The 25,185-nt window shown below is 39.6% G+C and overlaps 5 protein-coding genes across 8 annotated transcripts; 2 read left to right on the top strand and 3 right to left on the bottom strand.

The window, feature by feature from the left end:
- Positions 1–2,316: 2,316 nt before the first annotated feature.
- Positions 2,317–3,702, top strand: LOC108609573 (thioredoxin domain-containing protein 5 homolog). The gene has a single exon (XM_018001293.2). It carries the CDS (start codon positions 2,628–2,630, stop codon positions 3,507–3,509), a length of 882 nt encoding a protein of 293 aa, XP_017856782.1. The 5' UTR covers positions 2,317–2,627; the 3' UTR covers positions 3,510–3,702.
- Positions 3,703–4,116: 414 nt separating this feature from the next.
- Positions 4,117–8,872, bottom strand: LOC108611182 (carbohydrate sulfotransferase 11). 2 transcript variants are annotated; one of them, XM_089465652.1, is made up of 3 exons: positions 8,644–8,872; positions 6,933–7,545; positions 4,117–6,236 (listed from the first exon to the last, which is right to left on the bottom strand). In XM_089465652.1, exons 2-3 carry the CDS (start codon positions 7,468–7,470, stop codon positions 5,455–5,457), a joined length of 1,320 nt encoding a protein of 439 aa, XP_089321778.1. In that variant the 5' UTR covers positions 7,471–7,545; positions 8,644–8,872; the 3' UTR covers positions 4,117–5,454. The 2 variants fall into 2 exon arrangements, with proteins under 2 accessions (XP_089321778.1, XP_089321779.1); XM_089465653.1 differs by lacking the exon at positions 8,644–8,872 and adding an exon at positions 8,452–8,625.
- A 2,488-nt stretch (positions 8,873–11,360) lies between these two features.
- On the bottom strand, positions 11,361–22,110 carry Ncoa6 (Nuclear receptor coactivator 6). Of its 2 annotated transcripts, none has more exons than XM_089465621.1 (6): positions 21,047–22,110; positions 19,777–19,957; positions 18,346–19,701; positions 13,175–18,286; positions 12,615–13,106; positions 11,361–12,554 (listed from the first exon to the last, which is right to left on the bottom strand). In XM_089465621.1, the coding sequence occupies exons 1-6, from the start codon at positions 21,059–21,061 to the stop codon at positions 12,493–12,495; spliced, it is 7,218 nt and encodes a 2,405-aa protein (XP_089321747.1). In that variant the 5' UTR covers positions 21,062–22,110; the 3' UTR covers positions 11,361–12,492. The 2 variants fall into 2 exon arrangements, with proteins under 2 accessions (XP_089321747.1, XP_017859165.2); XM_018003676.2 differs by having other exon boundaries at positions 12,615–13,127.
- A 295-nt stretch (positions 22,111–22,405) lies between these two features.
- cype (cytochrome c oxidase subunit cyclope) lies at positions 22,406–23,171 on the top strand. 2 transcript variants are annotated; one of them, XM_018003682.2, is made up of 3 exons: positions 22,406–22,564; positions 22,755–22,943; positions 23,005–23,171. In XM_018003682.2, the coding sequence occupies exons 2-3, from the start codon at positions 22,771–22,773 to the stop codon at positions 23,066–23,068; spliced, it is 237 nt and encodes a 78-aa protein (XP_017859171.1). In that variant the 5' UTR covers positions 22,406–22,564; positions 22,755–22,770; the 3' UTR covers positions 23,069–23,171. The 2 variants fall into 2 exon arrangements, with proteins under 2 accessions (XP_017859171.1, XP_089321789.1); XM_089465663.1 differs by having other exon boundaries at positions 22,549–22,610.
- Positions 23,172–23,181: 10 nt separating this feature from the next.
- Positions 23,182–24,105, bottom strand: LOC108611183 (acylphosphatase-2). The gene is made up of 3 exons (XM_018003681.2): positions 23,802–24,105; positions 23,468–23,594; positions 23,182–23,398 (listed from the first exon to the last, which is right to left on the bottom strand). The coding sequence occupies exons 1-3, from the start codon at positions 23,863–23,865 to the stop codon at positions 23,284–23,286; spliced, it is 306 nt and encodes a 101-aa protein (XP_017859170.1). The 5' UTR covers positions 23,866–24,105; the 3' UTR covers positions 23,182–23,283.
- Between the last annotated feature and the right edge of the window lie 1,080 nt (positions 24,106–25,185).

A 25,185-nucleotide genomic window follows, 5' to 3' on the forward strand; every position in this document is an offset into this window, starting at 1 on the left:
TTACTATTCTTGTTAGTGCTATACCACACACACATAGGTGATACACACACACATACATACGCACACCTGCTTGCTTGCTTGCATATATACATATATTTATTGATGTTTGTAGTAAGTATTATCGGTATGTTTATCCAACGGGCAATTGTGAGACGATCCTGGCCAAGGACACCCTGAACGCTTGTATTTGTGTGAAAGCTTAAGAAGCGCTGCCCTGGGCAGCACTTATACAGTTACTATATATAAGATATATATATTTATATATATGTAAACGTTAATTGATATTCGTATATATATATATATATATATATATATGTCTTGATATTTTATTGTTCCCATGCGAATGTCGCTTTACAACTTCTGTAAGTAGTTTTATGGCAACACACACACACACACATACACATGTATGTATAAATATATATACAATTGTCGCTATATACGAGCAACATTATTATGATTGGACACACTCCTCGAGCATAAACATAAACAATTTCAAAATATATATATATTTACGTTTATTGATCAATGAAAATAAAACTCTTTATAATGATATAACTCAAAGTCGTATGGAATATTTATGAAAATGAATTGTATGATACATACTATCATATGTCATATCCATTATTTCTAAGGAATATTTTGTACTTAAATACAAAATAACTAATTTACTATAAGTGTGTGGGGATGCAGTTATAAGGTTCGTTTGGCATTGATAGCAATGAACCCACTGAACGAATACACTTGACTATGATGGTGTTTAGCTTCGTATTGATCTTCATTCTTCTGAGCCTGGGCTTATATACCTAGACTCATGCATATTTTCAACCCTTAAATCTAGCGTGTCTATTGCTGTGTAACGCTCAGCATTGGTCTATTACATATTCTTATCTTATCGCAGAGTTTGAAAGGCTCAGCGCTCGTCTCTTATATAATCTGTCGCTAGGATTGCAAGGGTTAGTTTTCATCTGTCTATTTATAGAGTCCGTACATGTGACCCTTATCTTTTCCCAATGCACTAGCTGCTAGTCGTTGAGTGCGTCGGAGGCATGTATACGATCTTCGTATATGTTCATGCGGGACAAAGTGTGTAGCATTCAGAATTGCTGTCTGTGGATTGCTCACACGGATATATGTATTGCTTTGTTGCCTTTCGTCATCTGATCTTTGTGATCTGAGTGTTCGACGTCTCAAATTAACCCCCTTGCCTTATCGTGGCATTGTTGTCTTTTTGTCAAACATAAATAAATCAATTGGAAAAAAAGTTTGGTGATAAACAGTGACGTAATATTATATTCGATTGGTCATTATTTGCCTTACCTTTACACTTATATTTATTAATCACGTTCAGGTATTAATAAAATGTGAATGAATAATTGTTTAACATGAGAGCATAAACGAAAGCTGTCACTGTTATCAAACCTACATTTACATTGTCTCAATGGCAATGCAATGATCCTCAATAGCAATTAATGCTTCTTTGTACATTGAGTCACTGAATGGAATCGTAAGGTCGTTGCGTCAAAAATGAAAAAAAAAAAAAAAAAACAAATTAAGGGTGGCCCTCCCTTTAAACTTAGGGCCATGAAAAATAGATGTTGGCCGATTCTCAGACCTACCCGACCTACACACAAAATTTCGTGAGAATCGATCGAACCGTTTCGGAGGAGTTTGGCAACAAACACCGTGACACGAGAATTTTATATCTAAGACACATACATTATGTATATATATTTTAAAGTGAATATACTAGATAACTTCAGCATGTAGTTTTGGAATGAAGTCTCGATCAGTAAATATTCGTACATTGTACACCTTTTTATTGTATAACAGATATACAAACAAGAGCTTGATGGGTCTCACTCGCTGCTTATTACGAAGGTCGAATGCTTAATAATCTATACCATTGCTTTGCAATTGCTGCAACAATTAATAAAATCATTGAAAATTGATGGCTGATGGCAAAAAATAATTTTTGTTTCGCTTGGAGCGGGATTTTTCAACTGGAATAAGATTTTTTGTAATTTTCCAAGAGAGTGCAAGATATTAGCTCATGATGAGATATGTCAATCATTTGTATAAATAGATAAAGTGTTATAATAGGCTCTTAGGCTGGATGATAACTGAATAAAGCTCTGTTCTGATCAGAAATACTTGGACTATTATTGCATACCCTGTCTGCGGTATAACAGATATACCAATGCGATTCAATCTGGTACGAAATATTTAATAATCTATTCCAATTCTTTGCGATTGCTGTTATTAATGTCGGATGGACTCCATGTATATGAGGGTTTGAAAAAACCTATAGCTTAGTTAGCTGGGATTTTATTGGGGAGAAAATTGATATAATTTCGGGTGTGGTATGAACAATTAAAATTCATTTCATACAAAATTGAATCCACTTATATGAAGCAGATTTAAGTCCAAATGAAAATGCAGTTATGGGATTGCAATCTCGCATCGTTTATTGAAGTCCCTGAATGTGGCCTACGAATTTCTTTAAAGTCAACCCATCTCATCAGTGCTCCCCATCGGATTCCGGGCACCTCACGCCTCGGGCACTTTCAACTTGAATTTGTATAGATGCCGTTGAGTTTTGTGTGAAAGGCTAGTTAAATTTTAAAATTATGTTAGGTAAAACCGGCCTGTGCTTCATTACGTTTCTCATCTTGGCATCCCTGGTCGTGCAAGCAAAATTTCAAAAGAGGCAATGGCTGATTCCACTGAATCCTAACAGTTTCAAGAGCTCCTCAGATAATCAGACTTTCCTGGTTGAGTTCTATGTGCCCAATTGCAAAAGCTGTGCTTCTTTGAGATTAGAATTGAATTACTTTCTCACCATCCTGGAGGCCGGATCGAATACGAATATCACAGTTGGAACCCTTGACTGCATCAAGCATGGGAACTTTTGCCATGAGCTGAATGTTACTGATTATCCAACTGTGGGCATATTCCAAAAGAGGGGAGAGCAGCACAGATTCATCGACGGATCACTAAATCTGCAAACGTTGCAGCAGTCCTTGGGGCTCCACAATAGTGGCGGAGAATTCGTGGGCCGTGGCTCCAACGATGCTTTACGGTGTGTGCCAGGCAATGTTTACCACTTGACTCCTGGAACCTTTACGCAGACCGTAGCATCTGGAGTGTTTTTCATCAAATTTTATTCACCCAAATGCTTCTACTGCATCCAACTGGCACCCAAGTGGATAGCGCTGGCTAAAGCGATGAAAGGAAATAACATATGCGTGGCTGAGTTCGATTGCCTGGCCTCAGCGGCAGTTTGCAGGAGTTTCAATGTCACGCAAGTGCCGCACATTGCTTGGCTCCGGAATGGCGAGAAGGTGGAGGAATATACTGGACCGCGAGATCTTCAGTACTTGGAAGAATTTGCCGAAATCATGATTGGGGAGAAGTACCATGACGATGACAGCAATCTCTCAATAATCACCATTAAAAAGGCGAACGACTTGTCTCTTATGTTAGCCTTTATGATTTATATATTTCGGTAATGCTGAAGATTGCTGTCTAAAGGACAGGCACTCGAAGTAGATTAGTGTCTAGAAAGAGGTATCTTAGGTATATAAATCGAGCCAAGAAACGGATTCTTACATCGATGGGTTTTAATAGGAGTTGACGATTGTGTAACTCATTACGATTAAGTGACAGTGAACTAAATAAATTTAGTATCGAAGAAAACTTTAAGGTAATTTATTTTATTGAATTTATTATTATATATTTTAATATTTTATATCCATTCAATAAGTAAAAATGAGTTTATTGATTGTGTGTAATCTCTTTTCCCCCATTTGCGTTTATTAAAACAAATTACTAAAACAAAAACGTAGAGTATGCAAAATATATACCGTTTTTTAGCAATCGCCAGTTCAATTTGATTGGGATCATTTTAAATCCGTCCATAACCGCATTATTTTTTTTCAAATATACCCTCCAATTTTATCATTATACTCCAATGTCTTAGAGCTCCACACAGTTAAGTTAATACAGACGCCTGCCTTTGTAGAAAACAATTTAGTAATAATAATTAAAATAAAATCTTGGGCATAGCAATCTTCTGAAGTTAGCTCCCGAAAATCCGATACCAGAAATGAAAAACCATTTATTAGTTAAGATTTGTATTTGGTTCGCAACGAAAAGTGTGGAATAATATCGTTGATTCGTAATTAAAGTTTGTTGCTCGATTTGGTTACAGTTATGTATATATATATATACACATATATGTCTGTTATATATATGTGGAATACAATCCAAAATAAGTATAGATAGTAAAGGTTTTTTTTTTTTTGTATTTTTTCATTTTAAATATTATTTATATACGTATAGTATTTACATGTATATGTGTGTATATATGTTAATTTTAAACATCACATGAAAAGTTTATAGTTTTTTTTTGGTTTTTTTTTCTATTACTGTAAATATTTGCAGATTTGTTTTTCGCTGTCGGTTTTTTTTTGGGTTTATTTTGACACAGTTACCAAAAATTTATAATTATAATATATGTATATTTTTTAAATTTTCTTTGGTTTAGATTTTTTTTTTTTTTAGAATAGGAAAAACCCCATCCAGTCCCCAAAAGGTAAAAACGTTGATGAAGACCTGTTTATAAAATTCATAGATGTAAGTGCATATGTCCGATGTACTTATATGTACATTTGTATTTATGTATTTATGTGTGTGTGTGAGTATGTATGTATGTAAGAGAAGAAAACTTTACATACATTTCAGAATGTTTTTGAATCTTAAAGTTAGAGTTATAGTTAGAGGGAAGGTGACGAGGTTGTAAATATTTTTTTGTAAATATTTATGTATATACTGTATATATATATATGCACTTCTATATATATATATATATATATATATATATATATATATGTAAATATGTCTTTGTTTTTGGTTTTTGCATAAAATTGTTCGTTTTCAAAGACAACAGGCGAGATATTTGTATAGAGGTCGTAGGTGTGGTAAAGAATATGTGTGTATGTCGGAAGTTCGATTCGTATTAACTGTAAATTGTACTTTGTACTAACTAGAAGAGCCATCTAAAAAGATGCAAAACTCTGGAAATTTTAAGGTTTCAATGTGTATGTGTGGGTGCGTAGGTGTGTGTGGGTGTGGTGGTGCTTTGACGACTGCTGAAAAATGCATAAAAATTAGTCATTCTATCTACATTTGGTTTTTGCTTTCCTTGCATTGGCATTGCCCAAGAGAGGTCGAAAATTGTCGTGATTCGCTTGGTGGTTGTTGGAAAACATTGATTTGGCCTTACTCAGTGGTAGAATAAATACATATAGTTTTACATACATATAGTTTCGGTTGGGTTACGGTTACTGATCCATCTCTGTATAAAGGTACATAAATAAGATTCTTATCGCGAATATGAGCTATATACTTTTGGCCTGGCTTAATCTCTATTCAATCCTCTATTCATCGATCCATTCATGCTGCAGGAGCAGCAGCTGTTCTTAGAGCTGACGTCGCCGATGTGGTTAGCAGAGGTTCGGTGCCAGCTCGCGGGCCGCTTTTGGCCTGTGGGGCTGTGGGGCTCTGCTCCAAGCTCCAGGAGTGCACCATATTGTAATATTTGAGATAGTCGTAGTCGAAGAGCTCAAAGTCGATGCGATATATATTGAGCAATTGGTCCAATGTTGAGCGATCGAGTTCTCCAAAGTAGCGTTCGACCAGCTCCTCCGACTTGACGCCGCTGCGTGCCTGATTCCCGATTTTGCGCAACTTGCGCCGTGGCAGCTTCCCCAACAGCAACGACTCCAATCCCGCCTGCCGTATGATAAACTCGGAGTCCCGCTGGAAGGTCTCTGTCTTTCCGATGATCGTAAAGTTCACGCTGCACGGCGTACAGAAGCTGTACACGGGTGCCCAGTGCTCGTCGAAGCGATTGCCCGCCGCATGCTCCTGGATGAGAAAGCGCACGAACTCCTCGAAGGTGGGTCCACAACGGGGAAACGCAACGTTCAGGCTGCGGCGGCGATAGCGATGCACGATCTTGGTGCCGAGTGCCTTGTAGAAGCTGTTCCGATTGCCCTCAAGCTTGTTGCGATACGCGCTAAGGATGCGCTCGAAGGGATCGCGCACGAACAAGAAGGACAACGCGCTGGGCAGCAGCTCCATCAGCTCGGATAGCTCAGGGCGGGGAAAGCGTTGACGGGCAAGCTCCAGGGGCTGAACCTCCGTTCGCTGTAGATACTTTAGATCGTAGCCAGCTAATGTAAAGAAAGGAAAAACCGGCTGTGAGAATCGAATAGAGTCTTCTCTTCTCTCTTTCATTGTCTCTCTCTCTCTCATCTCTTATCTGTCATCTCTCATATCTTGTATCTTGTATCTTGTATCTTGTATCTTGTATCTTGTATCTTGTATCTTGTATCTCATATCTCATATCTCATATCTCATATCTCATATCTCATATCTCATATCTCATATCTCATATCTCATATCTCATATCTCATGTCTCATGTCTCATGTCTCATATCTCATATCTCATATCTCTTATCTTTTATCTCTTATCTCTTATCTCTTATCTCTTATCTCATATCTCATATTTCATATCTCATATCTCATATCTCATATCTCATATCTCATATCTCATATCTCATACCTCATATCTCATATCTCATATCTCATATCTCATATCTCATATCTCATATCTCATGTTTCATATCTCATATCTCATATCTCATATCTCATATCTCATATCTCATTTCTCATATCTCTTATTTCTTATCTCTTATCTCTTATCTCTTATCTCTTATCTCATATCTCATATCTCATACCTCGTATTTCGTATCTCATAGCTCTTCCTCTTTTCTTTATACTCTCTGTTCAAATCTCTATTCTCTATTATCTGCTCTCTCTTTGTCTTTTCTCTTCTCTACATTCTCTCTTCTACGTCTCTCACTCACCCAGTATGTTGAAGTAGTACATCCACGTGCTGCTGGCCGCCTTAAAGACATTGCACCACACCAGATTATTATGGCCGGGCGAGATGAAGAACTCCCATGGGTTCGGTGGGTACTTTTCTTGAAGCTTGTATCGGTCGCAAACAGTCGCCAAGTGATCGCGTCGCAGCTTCAGTTCATGCTCAGTACGGCTGTGCAGCTCCTCGGAGTACTCGTAGACGGGATTCAAGGTGCTTGCCGAGACGGCGGCTTGGGCCTCCTCGGCCAATGCAGCGCTGCGATTCGCCTGCTGGCTAGCCCTGAGACGGGCGAGCGCACGTTGCCGATGGAGCTGTTGGCGCTTGAGCTTCAGCTGCTGCTTTGACGGCTCGGCGTATGCCTCGGCTGCCTCCAGCTCGGCGGTTGTAGCGCGCTCCCGATGCTCGAACGCATTGAGCGATTCGCGGAACAGAAAGGCAAAGTAACAGATGCCCACCAACACAAAGGTGCCTATCTTCAGGTACGTGTGCAGGCGTCGTCCCGACCACAGGCGGATGTGCATTTTTCGTGGAGTCCAGATCCCTCTTCTGCTAGCCACCACACGGCAGCCACTACATGTTACAGGTCACGGATGGGGCTATGAAGACAGAAAATTCCGGGTGAGTTAAAGCTAACATTATTATTCATATCTCTTTTATTTTTATTAGGTATATAAAGCGACCTAGTTGTATCTATTATCTAGTATCTATTATATTATTCGACTTGTGTTACAAGTTTAATTTATTTTTTACAAATATATATTTAGAGGGAGTCCATGAAATGGATCCAGATTAAAGATAAATAATTATAAACGCATCTATTTATTTTGTTTGAGAAGTTTTAACTTAAAACTCCATTAATGATTAATGATTTGATATCATTATTTTTATAGGCCCGCTGTAGATCCTCTTTTCGTATCATCAAGTTCTATTATTACTATTGTTATTAAAGTATATGTTGATTAACAAAGATTTAATATTTAAGTCAAATCTGAAAGACTTTCTTATATACTTGTAAATAGGATTTCCTTAAATATTTCAAACTTGATTACAGTTTCTTTCCTGACGCACTGACGCACTGTATCGAAATACTAACAGCTCAGACTACTTTCATAGCAACATAAGCTGAACTATGCCTAAGATATGTACTAATATAGTTATTTGAGCATTTTTGTTGTAAATAACTCTGTATACTCAGAGTTGTTAATGTGCCATAAAAGTCGACCGGCCTGTAGCAGTGGGGGCGGCATACCACCCAAACCATTAACCCACTAACCCACCATCCCCAGCTATGGGATACGTCATAGAGCAAACATTCACCAATACACACACGCACACACTTATACGAATATACATAGTACATATGAAAAGTAGGACGTCATCCATGAGTGTCAACATTTGCTTTTGTTTTGGTTATTATTCGACTTGTCCTTTAAAACAAACACTACACTAGGCAGCACAGCTTATACGGAAAATACCGAAAAATATATATCCTATATGCATACATATTTGTTGCTTTATCAAGTTTGTCAAGTTTTTGGGCAGAACTTCAATAAAGCTGCAAACTCTTAACGCTTTTACTCCTGTTATTTTCACAGCACTTAAGAAATATTTTTATGCGAATTTCAACTGTTTCGCGGATATCTCAAATGCATAAATTGAAATATGTATTTGATGGCCTATATATGTATATATACCTTTGTTTTACTCGCGTCTGGGGAGCACGTTTACAGTGAAGCTTCGCGAGCGTACACCACTTGCTGCTTAATCCGCTCACCTATGCGAGGTTTCTTAATTTATTGCGTTCTATTGCTATGTCAGCTACGCCGGACAGCTTTGCCGTGCTGCTCCTGACGGCAACTCACACTCAACTGTTTCGTCCTCTCCTGTCCGCTGGCCTTTGCTGCCCTTTGCTAGCTGCCTATGCCACTTCAGAGCACGGCCTATGGCATTGCCGTTGCCGTTGCCTGCGCAGGCGCCGTGAGAGCAGCTGAAGCAACTCGTGATGCCTGCCGACAACAGCAACTCAACTCAACTTAACTCAGCTCTAGTTAGGTTTTCCATCATTTTAATTTACTTAATATCAATACTATTTTAAAAAGAAATTTAGTACTTTTGAGAAATGGAGATCTCTTTATAGATCTATATATATAATAATATATAATATTTCAGAAGTGTTGGCTCTCTGAAACGATTTCATCTGAAGCCTGCTCATTTACATCTCTCTATAACTTCGAGAAATTTCTGTTAAAGTACCAAAAGAAACAATTTATTTTGAATAAATAGTTAATTTCCATTTGTACATATTTCTTCATACTCAAGCCAGATTTGATTATCAAAGCTAAATTAAAATGCGCTGTAAAATGTCTTAAAATTTAACTGAAACAGCTTTCTTAAACGTTTGCTATTCGGGTATATTCTATATTATTTAGGGCCCAAGTTTTCATCTGTTGAATGTACATACTTTTCCCACAACTGTGTCTCTCTCTCTCTCTCTTCCATTCCTTTTTCTTTCTCTCTACCTCTACCTCTCTCTCCGTATTTTAAGTCTGTTTTAACGGAATATTTTTTCTATTAGGCGAATTCCAGTTTTTAATAGAAATTTCGCAAGAAGAAGTTGCCAATTGTTGTCTAGTAAGTTCTCAGCTTATATTATTTGAAATAAGAAACCATAAATATTGTAAGCAACTAAAATTTAAAACAATAATATTTTTGTCCTCTATTTAATAAGTATGCCTATTTGGACGAGTCCATCAATAAAGTCTATTTATCATTGAACCGATAACGCTAGTACCTTTTGTGCTATAATCAAATATGAAATACATAAAATAATCTAATTAGAATGACTAATTTCCTTAATGTGGGAGAGACATTACGCACTGGGGTTAATTTTGTCTCTTAGTATTAGTTCAATTCATGTTTGCCCATAATAAAATATATAATCCTTGGAATTGAATAAGTAAATCCTAAATAAATGATACACTAAGGTTTTTTTTTAATTTTTGTGTATATTAAATCTTTGTATTTTCTTTTTTTTTCTATAAATAATTTTTTACTTTAAAGTTAAAGTACAAACAAATTATTAATAATAAACTTCTAATACTACGTTTTAAGACACTTTCGTTTTTATTTTTGTTGTTCTTCATCTTGTGTTGAATGCATTTGCTTTTTAATATTTTTATTTACTTTTTGTATTCTTTTTATGGGTGTGTGTGTGTGTATTATGTCTTTGTTGCATGAATTTGTGTTTATTGGTATTGGCAATATAAGAATTAATTATGTTTATACAATTTTGCCATTAGCATTTGTTTATTGCAATAAATTTGAGTTTTATTTTTATATTTGTGAAATTTGTGTGGTGAAACATGTGAAAACTTTACTAAATATTGTTGACATCCATGAATTTTTTTTTTTTTTTTTGTATTTTTTTTCTTTTGTAATGAGGTTTTGTATGCATAAACGAATTTGCTTTATATATGTTTTTCAGAGATATAATATATACATATATCGGTACTATATATGCATGTTATTCTAGGGGTCGTGGCTTTACATAAGTTTTCTTTTCATTAAATTAAACATGTACAAAGTATCAAAAGACTTATTTAATTAGCAATCATACAATACACATAAGATAATAATATTGAACAATATATATGTATGCGTTTAAAGAAATATTTATTATTTGTATTTAATTAATGTGTTTGTTTAGCGCTTTGCTTCTGCTATGCATCTTTGTTTTCCCCTATTTGTTTAAATAACATTTAGCAAAAATAGAGCCTGCTTTATATACAATACAACTTTTGCATTCGTTTTTTTTCTTATATTTTTTTTCTCTTTTGTTCTTGTTTTGTGTATGCAAAATATATAACATTATATACGTTTTTTAAATCTTCTTTTTGTATATAAGTATATACATATTTTTATTCGCTTTGCAAAACTACAAACACTTTTTATATATTTCTCTCTGGTATACACGTATTTTTTTTTCGTGTTTTTCCTTGACTAACTTATTGCAGAGGTTTATATGTGCATATGTATTGGTAGAGGATTTTTTGTTTAATATTATGTATATGACTTACAACAAAGCATTTAAAACTAAAAAACAAATTTTTCGAAACAACGCAAACGTATGCATATAAAACTATAGAGACTATATCTGTATTTCGTGTGCATATAATTAGATATATAATAAAATAAAATTATAAAAGTATGGTCTGTTTTGTTTGTTTGTTTTCTATGTTAAGCTTGGATCATCAAGATAAACATTAGTTTATTTTTGCGTTTTACCTTTTCTAAAAAATGTGTTTAACTGTGTTTCATCTATTTGAATTAGGTCTAAAGTATATACAATTGCTTAGATGAGAAAATGAAAATACGCATGCGTCATAGAGCAAGGTGTCGGGGTTAACTACTATTTTTGTGTTTTTTTTTTTTTGTTTATTTTATTATTTTTGTATAAATTTTGCATGTGTATAATTTTCAACTAATTTGTTCAATAAATGTTTTTGATCTTTACACAAATTGTCTGTTTCACTTGACTAGTAAATCTATTAACCAAGGGATATTTGGATTTGGATTTATGGAAAGTAGTGCTACATAAGCAGAGAGAAGTTTCGAATTAAAAATTAAGTGAAACATGGGTATATATATATGTGTGTGTGAGTGTGATGCTGCTCGTTTTGAGATGCAACATTATTGCAACCTTTGAATACAACTAACTATACAAAAATATTCAAGGAAAAAACCTTTACAAAACCTTTGTACAAACGAAAGAATTGGCATTTGTCTGTTTTGTTTGTTTGTATGTGAGTTTAAGCTATTTACATAACTGCAGAAATAAGCATTTTGAACAATCGGTTATCAAAGCGACGCCGTTATGCCATTTGCGAGGAGCTACTGCTCACGGACCGATCATCGCCTGTGATGCTTGCCTCTGTTGCAAACTCCTGAAATCGCAGCGGCACAATGTTGAGCACTTCGTTGACGTCACGCCATTGCTGCTGTTGTTGCTGCTGCTGATGGTGTCTGCCACTATTTATATTTGCACTTCCGCTTGCATCGCAGTCCATGAGCTCCTGATCATCCTTCTCGCTCAGAATGTTGTTCAGACACATGTTGAATTCATCGTAGTCGACAAAATTGCCACAGTCTAGGCCTGTGGCATTGCTCAGATCTGGCATGAGTAAGCTAACAGCATCCACATTTACTTCAGCGTCCACTTCGCTGCTGTTCTGATACGTCATCAGTTGCAAATCATCGGCCTCATCTCCCTCCTCTTCCAGGTAATCAAGGGCGCTTTTATCTGTTGTTCCGATGAGTGTCAGCGCTGAAGATATATTCACGATATCCTCTTTTATATCTCCAATATCGATATTAATGCTGCTATTCTGGTCGACGTCTCCTTCGACGTTTTGCGCCTGGGCCAATGGGAAACTGGTGCTGATATCAAACCGATCCGCAGTATCCAGTTCGATCAGCTTAATTAATTCGTCCTCTTCAGCATCGCTCGTATGGTTAATTCCCTTAGCCAAGGCGCAAAACTCTGGTCACTTGTAATCACGCGAAGTCCTTCTTCTTCGTCCCTCGGTCAACGTAGCTTCACCAATAACTAAAAGTTTTCAATTTGTAACACTTTTTTCACTACCAACCGATAATGCTGCCAACTTACCTGCACTGCGCGTCTTTCGCCGCGCTTCAGCCACACTCTCGGAACTGGCGTTCGCATTTGAGCTGTTGACACCACTGACTACTCCGGCAGCACCGGCTGCTGATTTACTTGGAGTACTTTTATGCTCAGCAGCTGCAGCAGCAGCCGCGGCCGCATTGCTGCGACTATATATTATCTTGTTAGCTGCAGCGCTCGCCCTTACGCTCCTCCTCGTTCCAATCTTTTCGTCTGTTGGCGAATTGGCGTTCACAATGTTGTTGTTATTAGAAATGCTGTTGTTGCTGGTGCCACTGGTGGCAGCAGCTGCTGTTGCACCACGTGTTGCGTGCACTACACCTGTGCTACTATTGCTGTTGCTTGACGTCCCCGCTATCGCCGCATTGCTGACCGTCTGCAAGGTCGCACTATTATTATTATTGTTATTTGCTGCAATGGGCTGTGATTTGCCAGTCTTCTGTGCCTGCGTGGGTGTTGTACTCAAACTGGGAGCTTCTGAAAAAAGACCAGGAATAACTAATCAAAATAGTATCCAAGCATATTTGCATTTTCAATATACTTACTTTGTTGTTGCTGCTGCTGCTGTTGCTGGGCGTTTCGTCGCGTCACGTGCTTTTCCTCAACTTGAGCCTTCGAATTGCGCACCTTGCCCGCTACCTCAATCAGGGGCTCGTCCGAGTCAGAAGATTCGATCTCAATCTTTTTGGAGTGCATGTAATTTAGCCCCGTTGACTCTGTGGCCTCAGCGGTATTATTGTTGTTGTTGTTGCCACTGCTGCTGCCACTGCTGATACGCGTGCGCTTGTTGCTGTTGCTAGTCTCAATGAGAAGGTTGGCATCGTTAGCTCCGTCATTGCTGCTGCCGCACTCCGACTCCTGCCGACGACGCTTCAGGCTGCTGCTATTATTGTTATTGTTATGCATTGGAGCCGTCGTTCCCAATCGGGGACTCGGAATCGACGCGACCCTGGTTGCGCTTCTGTTCGACACTGTCGCTGTCGTTGCTGCCGTCGTCGCTGTAGTTGTAACAACTACAGTTGTCTGTTGCGCTTCTGGGCTGCTCTTTTGAGCATCCAATGGACTCTCTAGACGACTGGTAGCACGAGTTCTAATTCGTGGCGTTTCGGAGTCCAACTGAGGGGGAATCTCAATGGATATGGGTTGCAGGGATTCCGTCTGAGGCTTTTCTTTCTCTTCGACTACCTCATTCTCCTTAGCCGGGGTAGATGCGAGATTTTTTTCGGGCTCGGGTTCCTGTTTAATAGAAGGAGCAGTCGATGGAGTCGTTTGCCGATTATCCACTTCTGCAGCCTCCTTTTTAGTGGGCAGCACCGTAGGCAGCTCCTGCAGTTTAATGTTTTCTATTTTGATCTTACTATCCGGATTTGGCTCCGCTACGGTCGCTACTATCGCGTCAGTAGCTGGTGTGGGCAACGGCTTTTTCGTATCCTCCGATTCTAAATTGTCCGTCAGCTTCTTGATGAGATCATCGTGTTCGAATATATCATGCTCCCCATTCAGTTTAGTGCTGGTTGTTGTCAAATGAAAGTCACCTCCAATGCTGGACGCAGTGTCCTCCTTTCGCACTGTGGCTACGAATTCCTCCGCGAATTCGCCCTCCATTTTGGCAAGCGCCTTCTCGATTTCATCATCGGCGTTCTGTAGCTGCTGAAGTTTACTGTTGCCCGTGCTCGGTGTCTGCACCGGTGTTGCAACTGATGAAGATTGCGTTATTGTTGTCGATGTGCAGGCTGAACTTGTTGCTTGCTTCGTGATCATTTGCTGTTGCATTTGTATGGGACTGCTGGATGATTGCTGGTGTGGACTCTTTTCAGAGAGCGCATCCATAGACTCAATGCCGCTGTCTTCTCCGCCGCCATTGTTGCCGTGGCCGGGAGTGCCGCTGCCGTTGCTCGCCGGTGAGTTGCGCAGCGTGTTCGCGAGAACAGATGCTGGTGTTGGCGTCGCAGCCGCCGCAGCCGTAGTCGGTGTTGGTGTTGGGGATGACGTGACGCCTGGCGAATTGACTACAGTTTGCAGAGCTACATGATTTAATTTTGGATTTGCCGGTGTCATGATGGGTACATTCGTATTACTAATTGCATTCTCACTGACATTGTTATTGAGCATCGAGTTGGAGTTCATCGAAATTGCAACTGGGAGTTTTCTTTCCCCAAGCATTGACAATGTTGCTGTCGCTGTTGGCGTGGATGGTGAGGGTGTGGTGACTGTTATTGTTGCTGTATCGGCGCTGCTTGGCGCCAATTTGGTGATCTCGACACGCTTGAGCGTTGTCGCACTTGGCAGCATGGTTACGGCCGCCGCCAGTTGTTGTTGCTGATGCTGCTGTTGCTGTTTCTGTAGCTGCTGTTGCTGTTGTTGCTTCTGTAACTGCTGCTGCTGCTGTTGCTGCTTCTGTAAATGCACCTGTTGCACAGCGGTCATATATGGCGGCGGCGGCTTATGGTTTTTTGTCATTGGCTTTCCACCCACAATCGGCGTGATGGTAGCTGCAGTCTTAATTGGGTTCTTCAGTGTTATGTTGCCCAGCATGCGACTGTTGTTGCTGCTGCTGTTGCTACTGTTAATGTTGTTATTATTGTTGCTATTATTATTATTATTGTTGTTGTTGGTGGTTGTGGTGCTTGTGATTGCACTTAGAGTGATGCTGCTTGGCAGCGAGGTTGCAATCTTGCTCAGTTGCTGCTGTTGTTGTTGCTGCAGTGTTGTCGCCGTGCCAGTGTTCGTAGACCCAACAGTTGCCAGCTGTCCATCCCCGGCCTGCGACTTATGCGCCTCCACAATGGCACTGATCGTAAGCCCGTTCTTGCCGGCTACTATAGTTGTGGTCTTAGCACCTGTTGTCAATTGTTGCGCTGGATGAACTGGTTGTGGCGGCAGCGAAGGCGGTGCTTGCGGTGCCTTTTGCAATATAATACCAGAGCTTGGTAATCCATTGACATGCGGCACAGGCGCTAGCTTAGATTGCTTGCTTTCCGGCGCACCCTCGATTGCGTGCTGTTGCTGCTGTTGTGCCTCCTGCTCGCTAAAGGAGCGCTTTATTTGCCGAGCTTTTTGACCCTCCTCTGCCGATGTTGGTGCCTTCTTGCGCTCCTTGCGTGTATTCTTTACAACCACAGAGTTTTTGCCCCGGAGGCGAATCTGCAGCGGCGGCACGCGTGGCTCACTCAGCCCTGCAGCATTAGTTTGCTGTTGACCGATTTGTTGTTGATTCTGGAAATTACTGTACACAGTATGGTTTTGATTTTGCTGTTGCTGTTGTTGCTGCTGATTTTGCTGCTGCTGATTTTGCTGCTGTTGCTGATGATTTTGCTGTTGTTGCTGCTGTAGCTGCTGTTGTTGTTGAAGCTGCTGTTGTTGCTGATGTTGCTGATGCTGCTGTTGTTGCTGATGCTGCTGTTGTTGTAGCTGCGGTTGTTGCTGCGGTTGTTGTTGCTGCTGTTGTTGTTGCTGCGACGTAGGTAGAGCCACTATTTGTGTTTGCATCGGCAGTTGTTGGTGCTGCTGCAAGTGATTACTGTCCATTATGGCATTAAGTTGAACATGCTGATGCTCATATGACGCTTGTTGCAAATCAACTTTCTCTACTTTTAATCGCAGCTTGATTTTTTCGTCCTCAGTCGATGAATTAGACACCGTTACTGCTGCAGCTGCTGCCTTGGCTCTAGCATTGCCCTTAGCACGTTCCCGCTTCGCCTTTGGAGTAGCCGGTGTTGTTGGGTCTTTGGCTTTCCGTTCTTTCACGCCCTGCTGCAATTTCTCCCGCAGAAGATTCGGCTTAGCTTTCTTACTATTGCCAATGGTAGTTCCGATCGTGCCAATCAACGGAGAACTGTTGCCCGATCGAGGAGAATCGCCGGTTGGTGTGGTTGACTGCATTTGCACCTGTTGCATTTGCATGGGCTGGCCTGAGTTAGACATTTGCAGCTTCTGGTTAAGCTGTTGCTGTTGCTGATTCTGATTGTTATGGTTTAGCTTAAGCTGTGGCATTTTCCTCGATCGATTCGATGCTGATTTGTTCGAGGCCATCGAATCACGTGATCTCTCCTGATCACTGCCCGCCAGCGGAAGCTGTTGACCACTAGACATTGCAGAGTTTGAGTCTTCCTCGGAAAATAGGTTGTTCGGCAGCATCATATCGTTTGCAGGATTAAAGCCCGCATAACCGCTCAGGCTACTTGACATGCTGCGAAATTGCAATTGTGTTGTTTCCTGCTCAGCCTCCGTATCACTATCGTCACTAGCCATGGGCTCCATGTCACCGGTGTGAGGATTTATAATGAATTGTTTTTGCTGCATATTTCCTTGACGTTGTTGCTGCTGCTGTTGTTGTTGTTGTTGTTGCTGCAATTGCGCCAGTTTCTTTTGGGCAGCAGCTTGTGCCCCTGTATTATCCACTTGTTGTTGCTGCTGCTGTTGTTGCTGTTGCATTTGAAGTGGATGTTGTTGCTGTTGTTGTTGGGTGCGGTGCGCCACTTGTTGCTGCTGAATTTGGCGCTGCAACTGTTGTCGCTGCTGCTGTTGTTGTTGCAATTGATTGAATTGCTGTTGTCTCTGTTGATGCTGGTGTTGCTGTTGCTGCAATAATTGCTGCTGGTTGAATGACTGCATGTCCAGCATTTGAGTTTGTTGTTGCTGCTGATGCTGGGACTGTGGCTGTGATTGATCTATACAACCAGACGCATCCTGCAGCGTGCTCAACGCATCTCCAACGTCCATACCGACCGCAGACAAATTATCCTCGATTAAGTCCAAGTCTAAGTCCTTAGCATCCTGAAGCAACGATTCGAGTTCGTTCTTATCCTCAAGGCTCAGCGTTGAGTCTAGATCACAGTTTAGAGTTGGCAGTAAAGCGTCCAAGTCGTTGGTTGTTAAGGCCTCCAGGTCAGACAACGATATTAATGGATCATTTAGGCCATGACCAACGTTTGAAACATTCGTCACATTCTGCGTTTGCTGTGGCACTAATTGCTGTAGTTGCGTTGGCATCGATAACTGCTGCTGCTGTTGCTGTTGTTGCTGCTGACGTTGCCCGGTACCCGATATTGTTACCGTTCCCGGTGGCACCATGTCGCCGGTATTAGTTGCCGTCGTAGTCTGCGCTGGGCCGTTGCCTAAATTAATTTGCTGTTGCTGCAGATTGTATTGCATCTGATAGCGTGTGAACTCCTGGAAACTGCTCTTAGTAACCGAATCCATCGGTTTGTTAAGCGCGGGCCAGCGCGAATTCGCCGCTGCCTGATTGTAGTCAGGCGGTGGTGGCAGCTGAGCATTGCCCGCGCCAGCTACAGGTACAAGGTTAGCATGTTGCATATTTGAGATTGGCGTCATCTCTTTTTGTTTCTGCTGAAGCTGTGTCAGCTGCTGCGAATGTGGGCTTTTGGGTGTCGTCGAAGGCGAAAGCAGCGATGGAGGTGGACCCTGATGATTGCCCATTAGCGGACTGTGCATCGAGTGATGACTGGAGGCAGGTGAATGGGCAATGGGCGAGGCGCCACCATGTGACATAAACTGCTGCGTCTGGGGCGAAGACAATGGCATGCTCATAAGTCGCTGATGTTGCTGCGGATGTGGTGGTGGTAGACCGGCTCGGATTTGCTGCTGCCTCAACTGCTGCTGTTGCGACTGTTGCAGGTTTATATTAGTAAAGCAATCTGTGTAAATAGAAGATCATTTAGATATGTGTTCCTGTTGCGGCTGATTTCATGCTTACCAGTTGACTGTTGCTGCCCAAGAAACTGCTGCTGCTGCTGTTGCTGTTGCTGCTGTTGGGGTGGTATGAATCGCTGATGTATGCCTTGCATTTGGTGATGGCGCTGCTGTTGATGAACCTGTTGCTGCTGATGGCGCAGTGCGACCGCATGCTGAAATCTATGGGGTGCGGGAACTTGGTTATATAGATTCGCGTTACTACTGGGACTGAGCAGCATCTGTTGTTGTTGTTGTTGTTGCTGCTGTTGTTGGTGATTCGGCATATTTCGCATTATTACGGGGCCGCCACCTGTTGGAGAGGATGGCACTACCGGACTAGGCACATTACCATTGTCATGCGGCGCACCTGTTGTTCCCATGACAAAATCACTGGGCGTGGCCGAAGAGCAACGCATTGGTGAGCTAGAGTTCATCATTTGAGCACTTGGACTCATGCTCACAATGGGCGACTGTGGTGTCGTTGGCGTCGTCAGCTGGGGCGATTTCATTTGACTCGATAACGCATTACCGTCGTTTTGCAGCAGATTGACCAAAAGCGGAGATGATATTGCAATGTTATTACTGCCTGTCGATGTTGTTGAAGGCGCTGGTGTTGCAGAGGATGACGACGACATTGGCATATTATAGGTCGGCGCGGGTTTCGTACTTGGTGCAACAGCTGCTGGATTGTTACTGTTAGAGGCAGTCAAACTTGAGCTCGTGCCTGTACTAGGACCAAGACCGGGATATGGCGGAGGCGGATTTATGAACTGAGATTTATTGGGGGTTCCCGCCACAATTGTCGTCGCAATAACCTCGCCATTTTGCGCTGATTGATTGTTCAACAGATTGAGTGTAGCAATTGGAGGCGGAGGCGGTGGACCAAGAGTGTTCATGCCACCTGTGGTTGCAGCTGTATCCCTGCCCTGCAGGACACGTGCCTGTCGCATACTTTCGAATGGGAAATCTCTTGGCACATTAAGTGTACCTGCAGGAGAAGGCAGCAGTGGCACCTTGCCTTCCATTGGACAAACCGTGTTGGGTGACTTAAAAACAGGCGGAGTCGTAGATGCATTACTGTACGGCGAAGGTGGAGTCTGCGGCGGCGGCAGCGACTGCTGTATTAATTTCTGCTGTGGTAGTACATTTCGCCGTTGCTGCTGTAATTGCTGCTGGCTTGAGATTGCATCGTTCTGCGGCAGTTGCGTGAGTCGCTGATGTTGCTGCACATAGGCCGCTTTGCTTGTACTGGGACCATCGAAACTTGGTGCCACCAAATGCGTTGTCGCCAAGTTGGCAGCGCCAACGACGTGAGCGGCTTTGTTGGAAGACGTGCCAGCCGCCTCAAGTGCACCGCTTGCGACATCGTTTGAATTATCTTTAAAAATGGATTTAGATCTCGCATTAAAATTGATTCAAGTGCAAATATTTTAATAGTCTGCCTAATACATACCTTTTGTTATTTTAATATCTTGTCCTCCAACTTTTAAAGCTATCACAGAATCGCCTTCAGGCTGCACGGAAAGAATCCCGAGCGCACGCAAGGTGGGATTGCCCTCGACGGCCAGTTGACGCAGTCGTAGTGCTGCCTCCCACGGGAGCGACACCGATATCCGCACAGACGGTTCAAGCTGCTGCAAATTTGAGAATTTGTTTAAAAAATGCATTGCAAATTCTATACATTTAAGGAAGCAGGAGGCAAAGAAATTTCTAGCGGTGTGTCAATTCCCGATATATTGACAACTATCGTTTATCGGAAACTGAGTTGGGTTTTGCAGCCCTGACTAACAGAAGTGACGAAAAAAACTCTGCATGTATGGACATGTGTGTATGTACATAGTAAACACAATTATATATGCTATAAATGGTTATTTATAATTAATTCAAGCGAAAATAATTTATCAAATTAGTTCTTGTTAATTATTCAGTCAGACAGTGGGAGCCATACTAAGAAAAAAAAAAAAAAACAATTAAATATTTTGACGTTTCTGTTTTGTGCTGGTTGTTCGTGTAGTGTGCGAGCGAGATGGTTATATGGACTTGTTGGAAATTCCAACAACAATTTATTTTAACAACAGAAATATTTTATGAATTTTTGTCGCATCAAGTCGATAACGACTGCATCTAAAAGAGACAGTCTGGTCTTAAACTTTATGCGCAGTAATTCGAATAGAAATACAAACAAAAATTAAAAATTTCCTGTGCACACAGGTTGCTCACGTTCTCATTTTCGTTTCATGTTATCGATACCCCGTCGCCATTTTTCTTTGGACTCTTTAAAAGGGTTGTGTGTCCGAGAGGGGAAAGAAAAAGGTAACCAAAATACTCTGGCCACCTTCGTTCCTTACACTGCCCACCGTTAAAAAAAATCCCAAATCCAAATAAAAAAAAAGAAAAAAAAAAATAGAACTACACACACATACACTCACACACCTAAAGATACGCTAAACGCATGACACGTCCAAAAACTGTGTTTTCAGTAAATGGAAACGGCGTGGGTGACGCAAGTGTTTAATAGGCGACCACGACCACAACCACGACCCCACCACCTCTAAATTCTTTAGTCGCAGCAAATGCAATACTCGCGAATCAGCTGTTTTTGCAAAGTTTGCGGCAACAGAATACTAGAAGCAGTAAAGCGTTCATAATTATAGATGAAAGTGAGTCGGGAAGACACTGCAACTGCATTGCATTCACACGTATAGGTGTGTACTCGTACTCACCTGTTTAAGTGGCATATCATCACACGGCAATCGTACCCGTCGTAGATTTAATTGGTAAAGTGTTGCACAAATTTTGCATTTAGCACATGCACACACAATTTTTGCTATAACTATTTTTATAAACACGGATGCGTATCAAAATCATCATCGTGGGTAATGGATAAATTCGTATTTGTATTCCAGATTATAAGATGCGCATCAAATCGTCTTTTGCATTTAAACAATTGCATCTTTTCTTTGCGCACATTTTTCACTATTGTGAGCTTCTAGTCGTTGTTGTTATTAATATCATAAATTATGACACGAAAACACAGGTCCAACACTTTTTACCGCCTTGCCACACTGTATTGTTTTTTTTTCTTTGCTCACGTTATGCAGTTAAACTGTAACTGAAACGCCGTTGTTGTTATTTTTGTCTTTGTCAGCACTTCTGCCTGCATATATACATATGTATGCACATACATAAAAGGAGCATAACATTACTTATTACTTTGTTTTATTTAACTTTAACCTCTGCATCTTGTTTCCTTTTCGACGCGTTTTTTTCCGATTTAAAGACAACGTGGAGTGCGGGTGAAGGCGGGCAGTAGTTGGGCGCTCCTATGCTGGCTGAATTGGATTTATGGTTGAGAGTTTTTCCAACGTTTTTCAATGCAGATGATTGCTTGAATTTGGACGCATCCCTATTTGCAAATTGTATAATGCACTTTTCACAGCTTGGAGTGAATTATTGTGGTGTCACAGTTGTTCATTTCATGCATTGAAAATGAATAATATTGCTTTTCACTGGCGCTGAATATTTTTCTTGTCACAGTTTGCGTTTGGACAAATTTTTGTGGCGTTGATTTAACCGACGTAGGAGCGAGTAAAAAGTTTATAACTATACAAGCAGTTAACAGAATATTTTTACTTGATTTTAAGCCTATTGGTATTTCTTTAGAGTAGTGTTTTTGTTGTTTATTTTGTAAAAAAATCTTCGTAATTATTGCAATTCCACGAACAATAACAACCGCCATTTGCATTCGCCTTTAGTGGTAGCCATTTTTATTTTCCAGTCAGTGTTAGCCTTATATTTCTATTCAAAATGTACTAAAAATGCCAGCAACTATATGCTCGCAATTTCGAATCAAAATAAATCAACATTTCTTGTTCTTATACAGTGAAGGTTTTCCAATTATAATTTATTAAAATGTATAATTTTTAACTCAAAAATGTACATATAGATGTATGTAGTAAACACAAATAACGATCAATTTTTAAATGTTTCATTGGTAATGATTTATACAAATGTTTTTTATTATGTAAATGGCGTATGAGGTTTTCAAAATTAACGAAACATAAATATCGGTTTCCGATATTTTAATAAATAACTAATTTAGCATACATATACAGCATAATTCATTTACAATTTCAATATTTACATACTGTGGCACCACTATACAGTATTTGCCTACTGTGGCAACTCTTTCGAATACTTTGATAGTGTGGCATCATTAATAGTGAATATTCGCTGCAAAAGTGAGTCAAATAATTTTGTTCGCATTTATAATTGCACTCATTGAAGGTTTATCTAAAGATATAGTACAATTCAGATTGAATTCCATATACTTAATAGTCAAACCTTTTTATGCCATTTGGGTTATTCACAAGTGCTTTTTTGGCATCATTTCGTTACATAACAACTGACCAATGAAAATTTTACTTACAGTTACCGTAACATTAACATGGCCAACACTCCAGCTACATCCAGCAGCGCCGGACCCGTCCTGCGTGGTCTGCACAATGCGACCATCAAGCGCAATCTGGCCGTAGCACTTGGATTAACTGCAGTTATTACAGTTGCTTTCAAGATCCTGGTTAACGACCCAAAGAAAGCTGCCTATGCTGAGTTCTACCAGTGAGCAGTAAAATCAATATGCCAACGGGCTTTCGAATACAAGTTTGTTTTCTATTTACAGGAAATATGACGCCAACAAGTCCTTCGAGCGCATGAAGGCCGCCGGTCGTTTCCAGTCGTGCTAAACGATCTCTAGGTCTAGCAGATATAGTATAAGACATGAAAATGTTGCTATAAAGTATGTTACTCTAATGTGTTGAAACCCAAATAGATTTCAATTCATATGTGTATCGCAGTGTTTTATTTACGGGATTAGAATTTGTTTATTGATCTCTAGAAACTTATTAAAATAGTGCACAAAAAGAAAACAAACACAATAACTATTAGACTGTACAACATTTTAAAATCTAATTGCAAAGTCTTTATAATCCAGTCGATTTAAATTGCTTTGGTTTCGCAGCTCGCATCGTTCGATTTGGCAGCCGGGCGGGCCTTCGGTGGACAGCCAAGTAATCCTAGATTCCAAATTCGAAATCGAAACATTATTAAATCACAACGTTCACACACATTGCGTGACTACATACATTTTGTCAACCTCCACCTTGGCGCCCTGCATTTTGCCCACAATTGTTCCTTGTTTACTGTTTTTGACCCAACCTGTGATACCTGCTTTGGTGCAACGATCGCGCGTTTCTTTTGTGAAATTCAAGCCTGTCGATTATACAAACATTGTCAGCTATAATTACTTTGTCTTTCGGTTACTGTGTGTGCATTAAACAAAGCCAAGGACATCCAAATGCCGAGCTACGGTATAAGATTTATTTTTAGCCCATGGCAATAGCAATAGCGACTGGGCTCCGTTTGAAAGGCGAACGCATTTGCAACATTTATTAGATACATATGAGATTCGCACTCCACCTTGAACATGTCCGTACACTTCGAACTCCAGTGTGACCAGCTGTCGTATATCCGGAATTCCCATTTTGATGCTGCTGCAGCTGCTGCTCGGATTGCCTCTTCGCGGTTATATAAAAATATGGATTTTCTAAGTCGGTTCGGTTTACACGATTATCGCGTTGATTTTAATACATTTTAAGTTTATTTGTTTTTCTTTTGTTGCAATCTTTGATTTTAATTGTAATAAATATATATCCAAAGTGCAGTTGCGTATTTGATTTGATTTTCAGCAAACCGTCGACTATTTGAAACTGAAATGTCAAGTGTTTGCATTTTACGCCTTGCTGCAAATATCAATTGCTTTCTATTTTGCGCTTTCGATTTGCATTTTCGTATTTATTTTCGCTGCGCAGTTTACCTCACTCGTCTTTTTTTACTTATCTTTTATTTTCGGCGAAATTAGCCAGATCAATTTGTCTCTATTGTTCGATACACTACAATGTAGATATGCTCGCATACTACATATAACTTAGATATATAAAACATAAATTAGAATTATAATGTATATAATGTAAATATATGTAAAAAGTAAATAGGAAAATAAGTCTGCCTGAAGGATTTTGTCGCTGTGGCTTCAAACTTTGTTATCTAGAATTAATTCTTTGTAACAATTAAAATAATAAACAAATAAAACATAAATATATAAAGTATGTGTAGCTGTTTCAAACGAAATGGAATGATAAAAAATATATGTGTGTAAATATATATTTGTAGGCTCTACATATGTACATTTCAATGAAAAACATAATATCCTGTCTAATGTTTATATAGCATATGCTAATTATTTTATATTATTTATATTCTATAACATCCTATTTAAATTATATAAAAAATAACTTTCAATATTTCAAATGAAATTCTTTAAGTTTATTTGAAATTCAAAAATGAAATTAATTTAATTTAAATTAATTGAGTGCAAAAATAGCAATTATTGCTATTATATTAAATAATATATATATATATATATATATATATATATATTTTTTTTTTTTTTTTAGATACTGTTATAAAATTAAATATTCAGCTTGGCTTTAAATTTACAAATAATTATTTTTTCAAAAGATTTAATACGTATTCAATAATCGATTTTTTTAATATTTCAAATTGGACTCTCGTAACTATTATAGCTTGGCAAATAGAAATACCCTACGATATTTGCACCTTTTGCTTAAATTAGCAATATTGTAAGGTTTTAGATAGAACTAAATTTCTTTGAAATTTAGATAGGCAAATATTTACTATATACTATAGAGCTATAGCATACAGATGATGCCTCTCAGTTAGGAAGGGTCGAGCTAAAATATTTATACTACACAAGTATTTGTTTATTTGCAATGAATCAGTT

The sequence above is a fragment of the Drosophila arizonae genome, chromosome 3 (genome assembly GCF_054131065.1).
Source record: "Drosophila arizonae isolate 15081-1271.41 chromosome 3, UAZ_ARI_1.0, whole genome shotgun sequence".
Classification (NCBI taxonomy): Eukaryota; Metazoa; Arthropoda; class Insecta; order Diptera; family Drosophilidae; genus Drosophila; species Drosophila arizonae.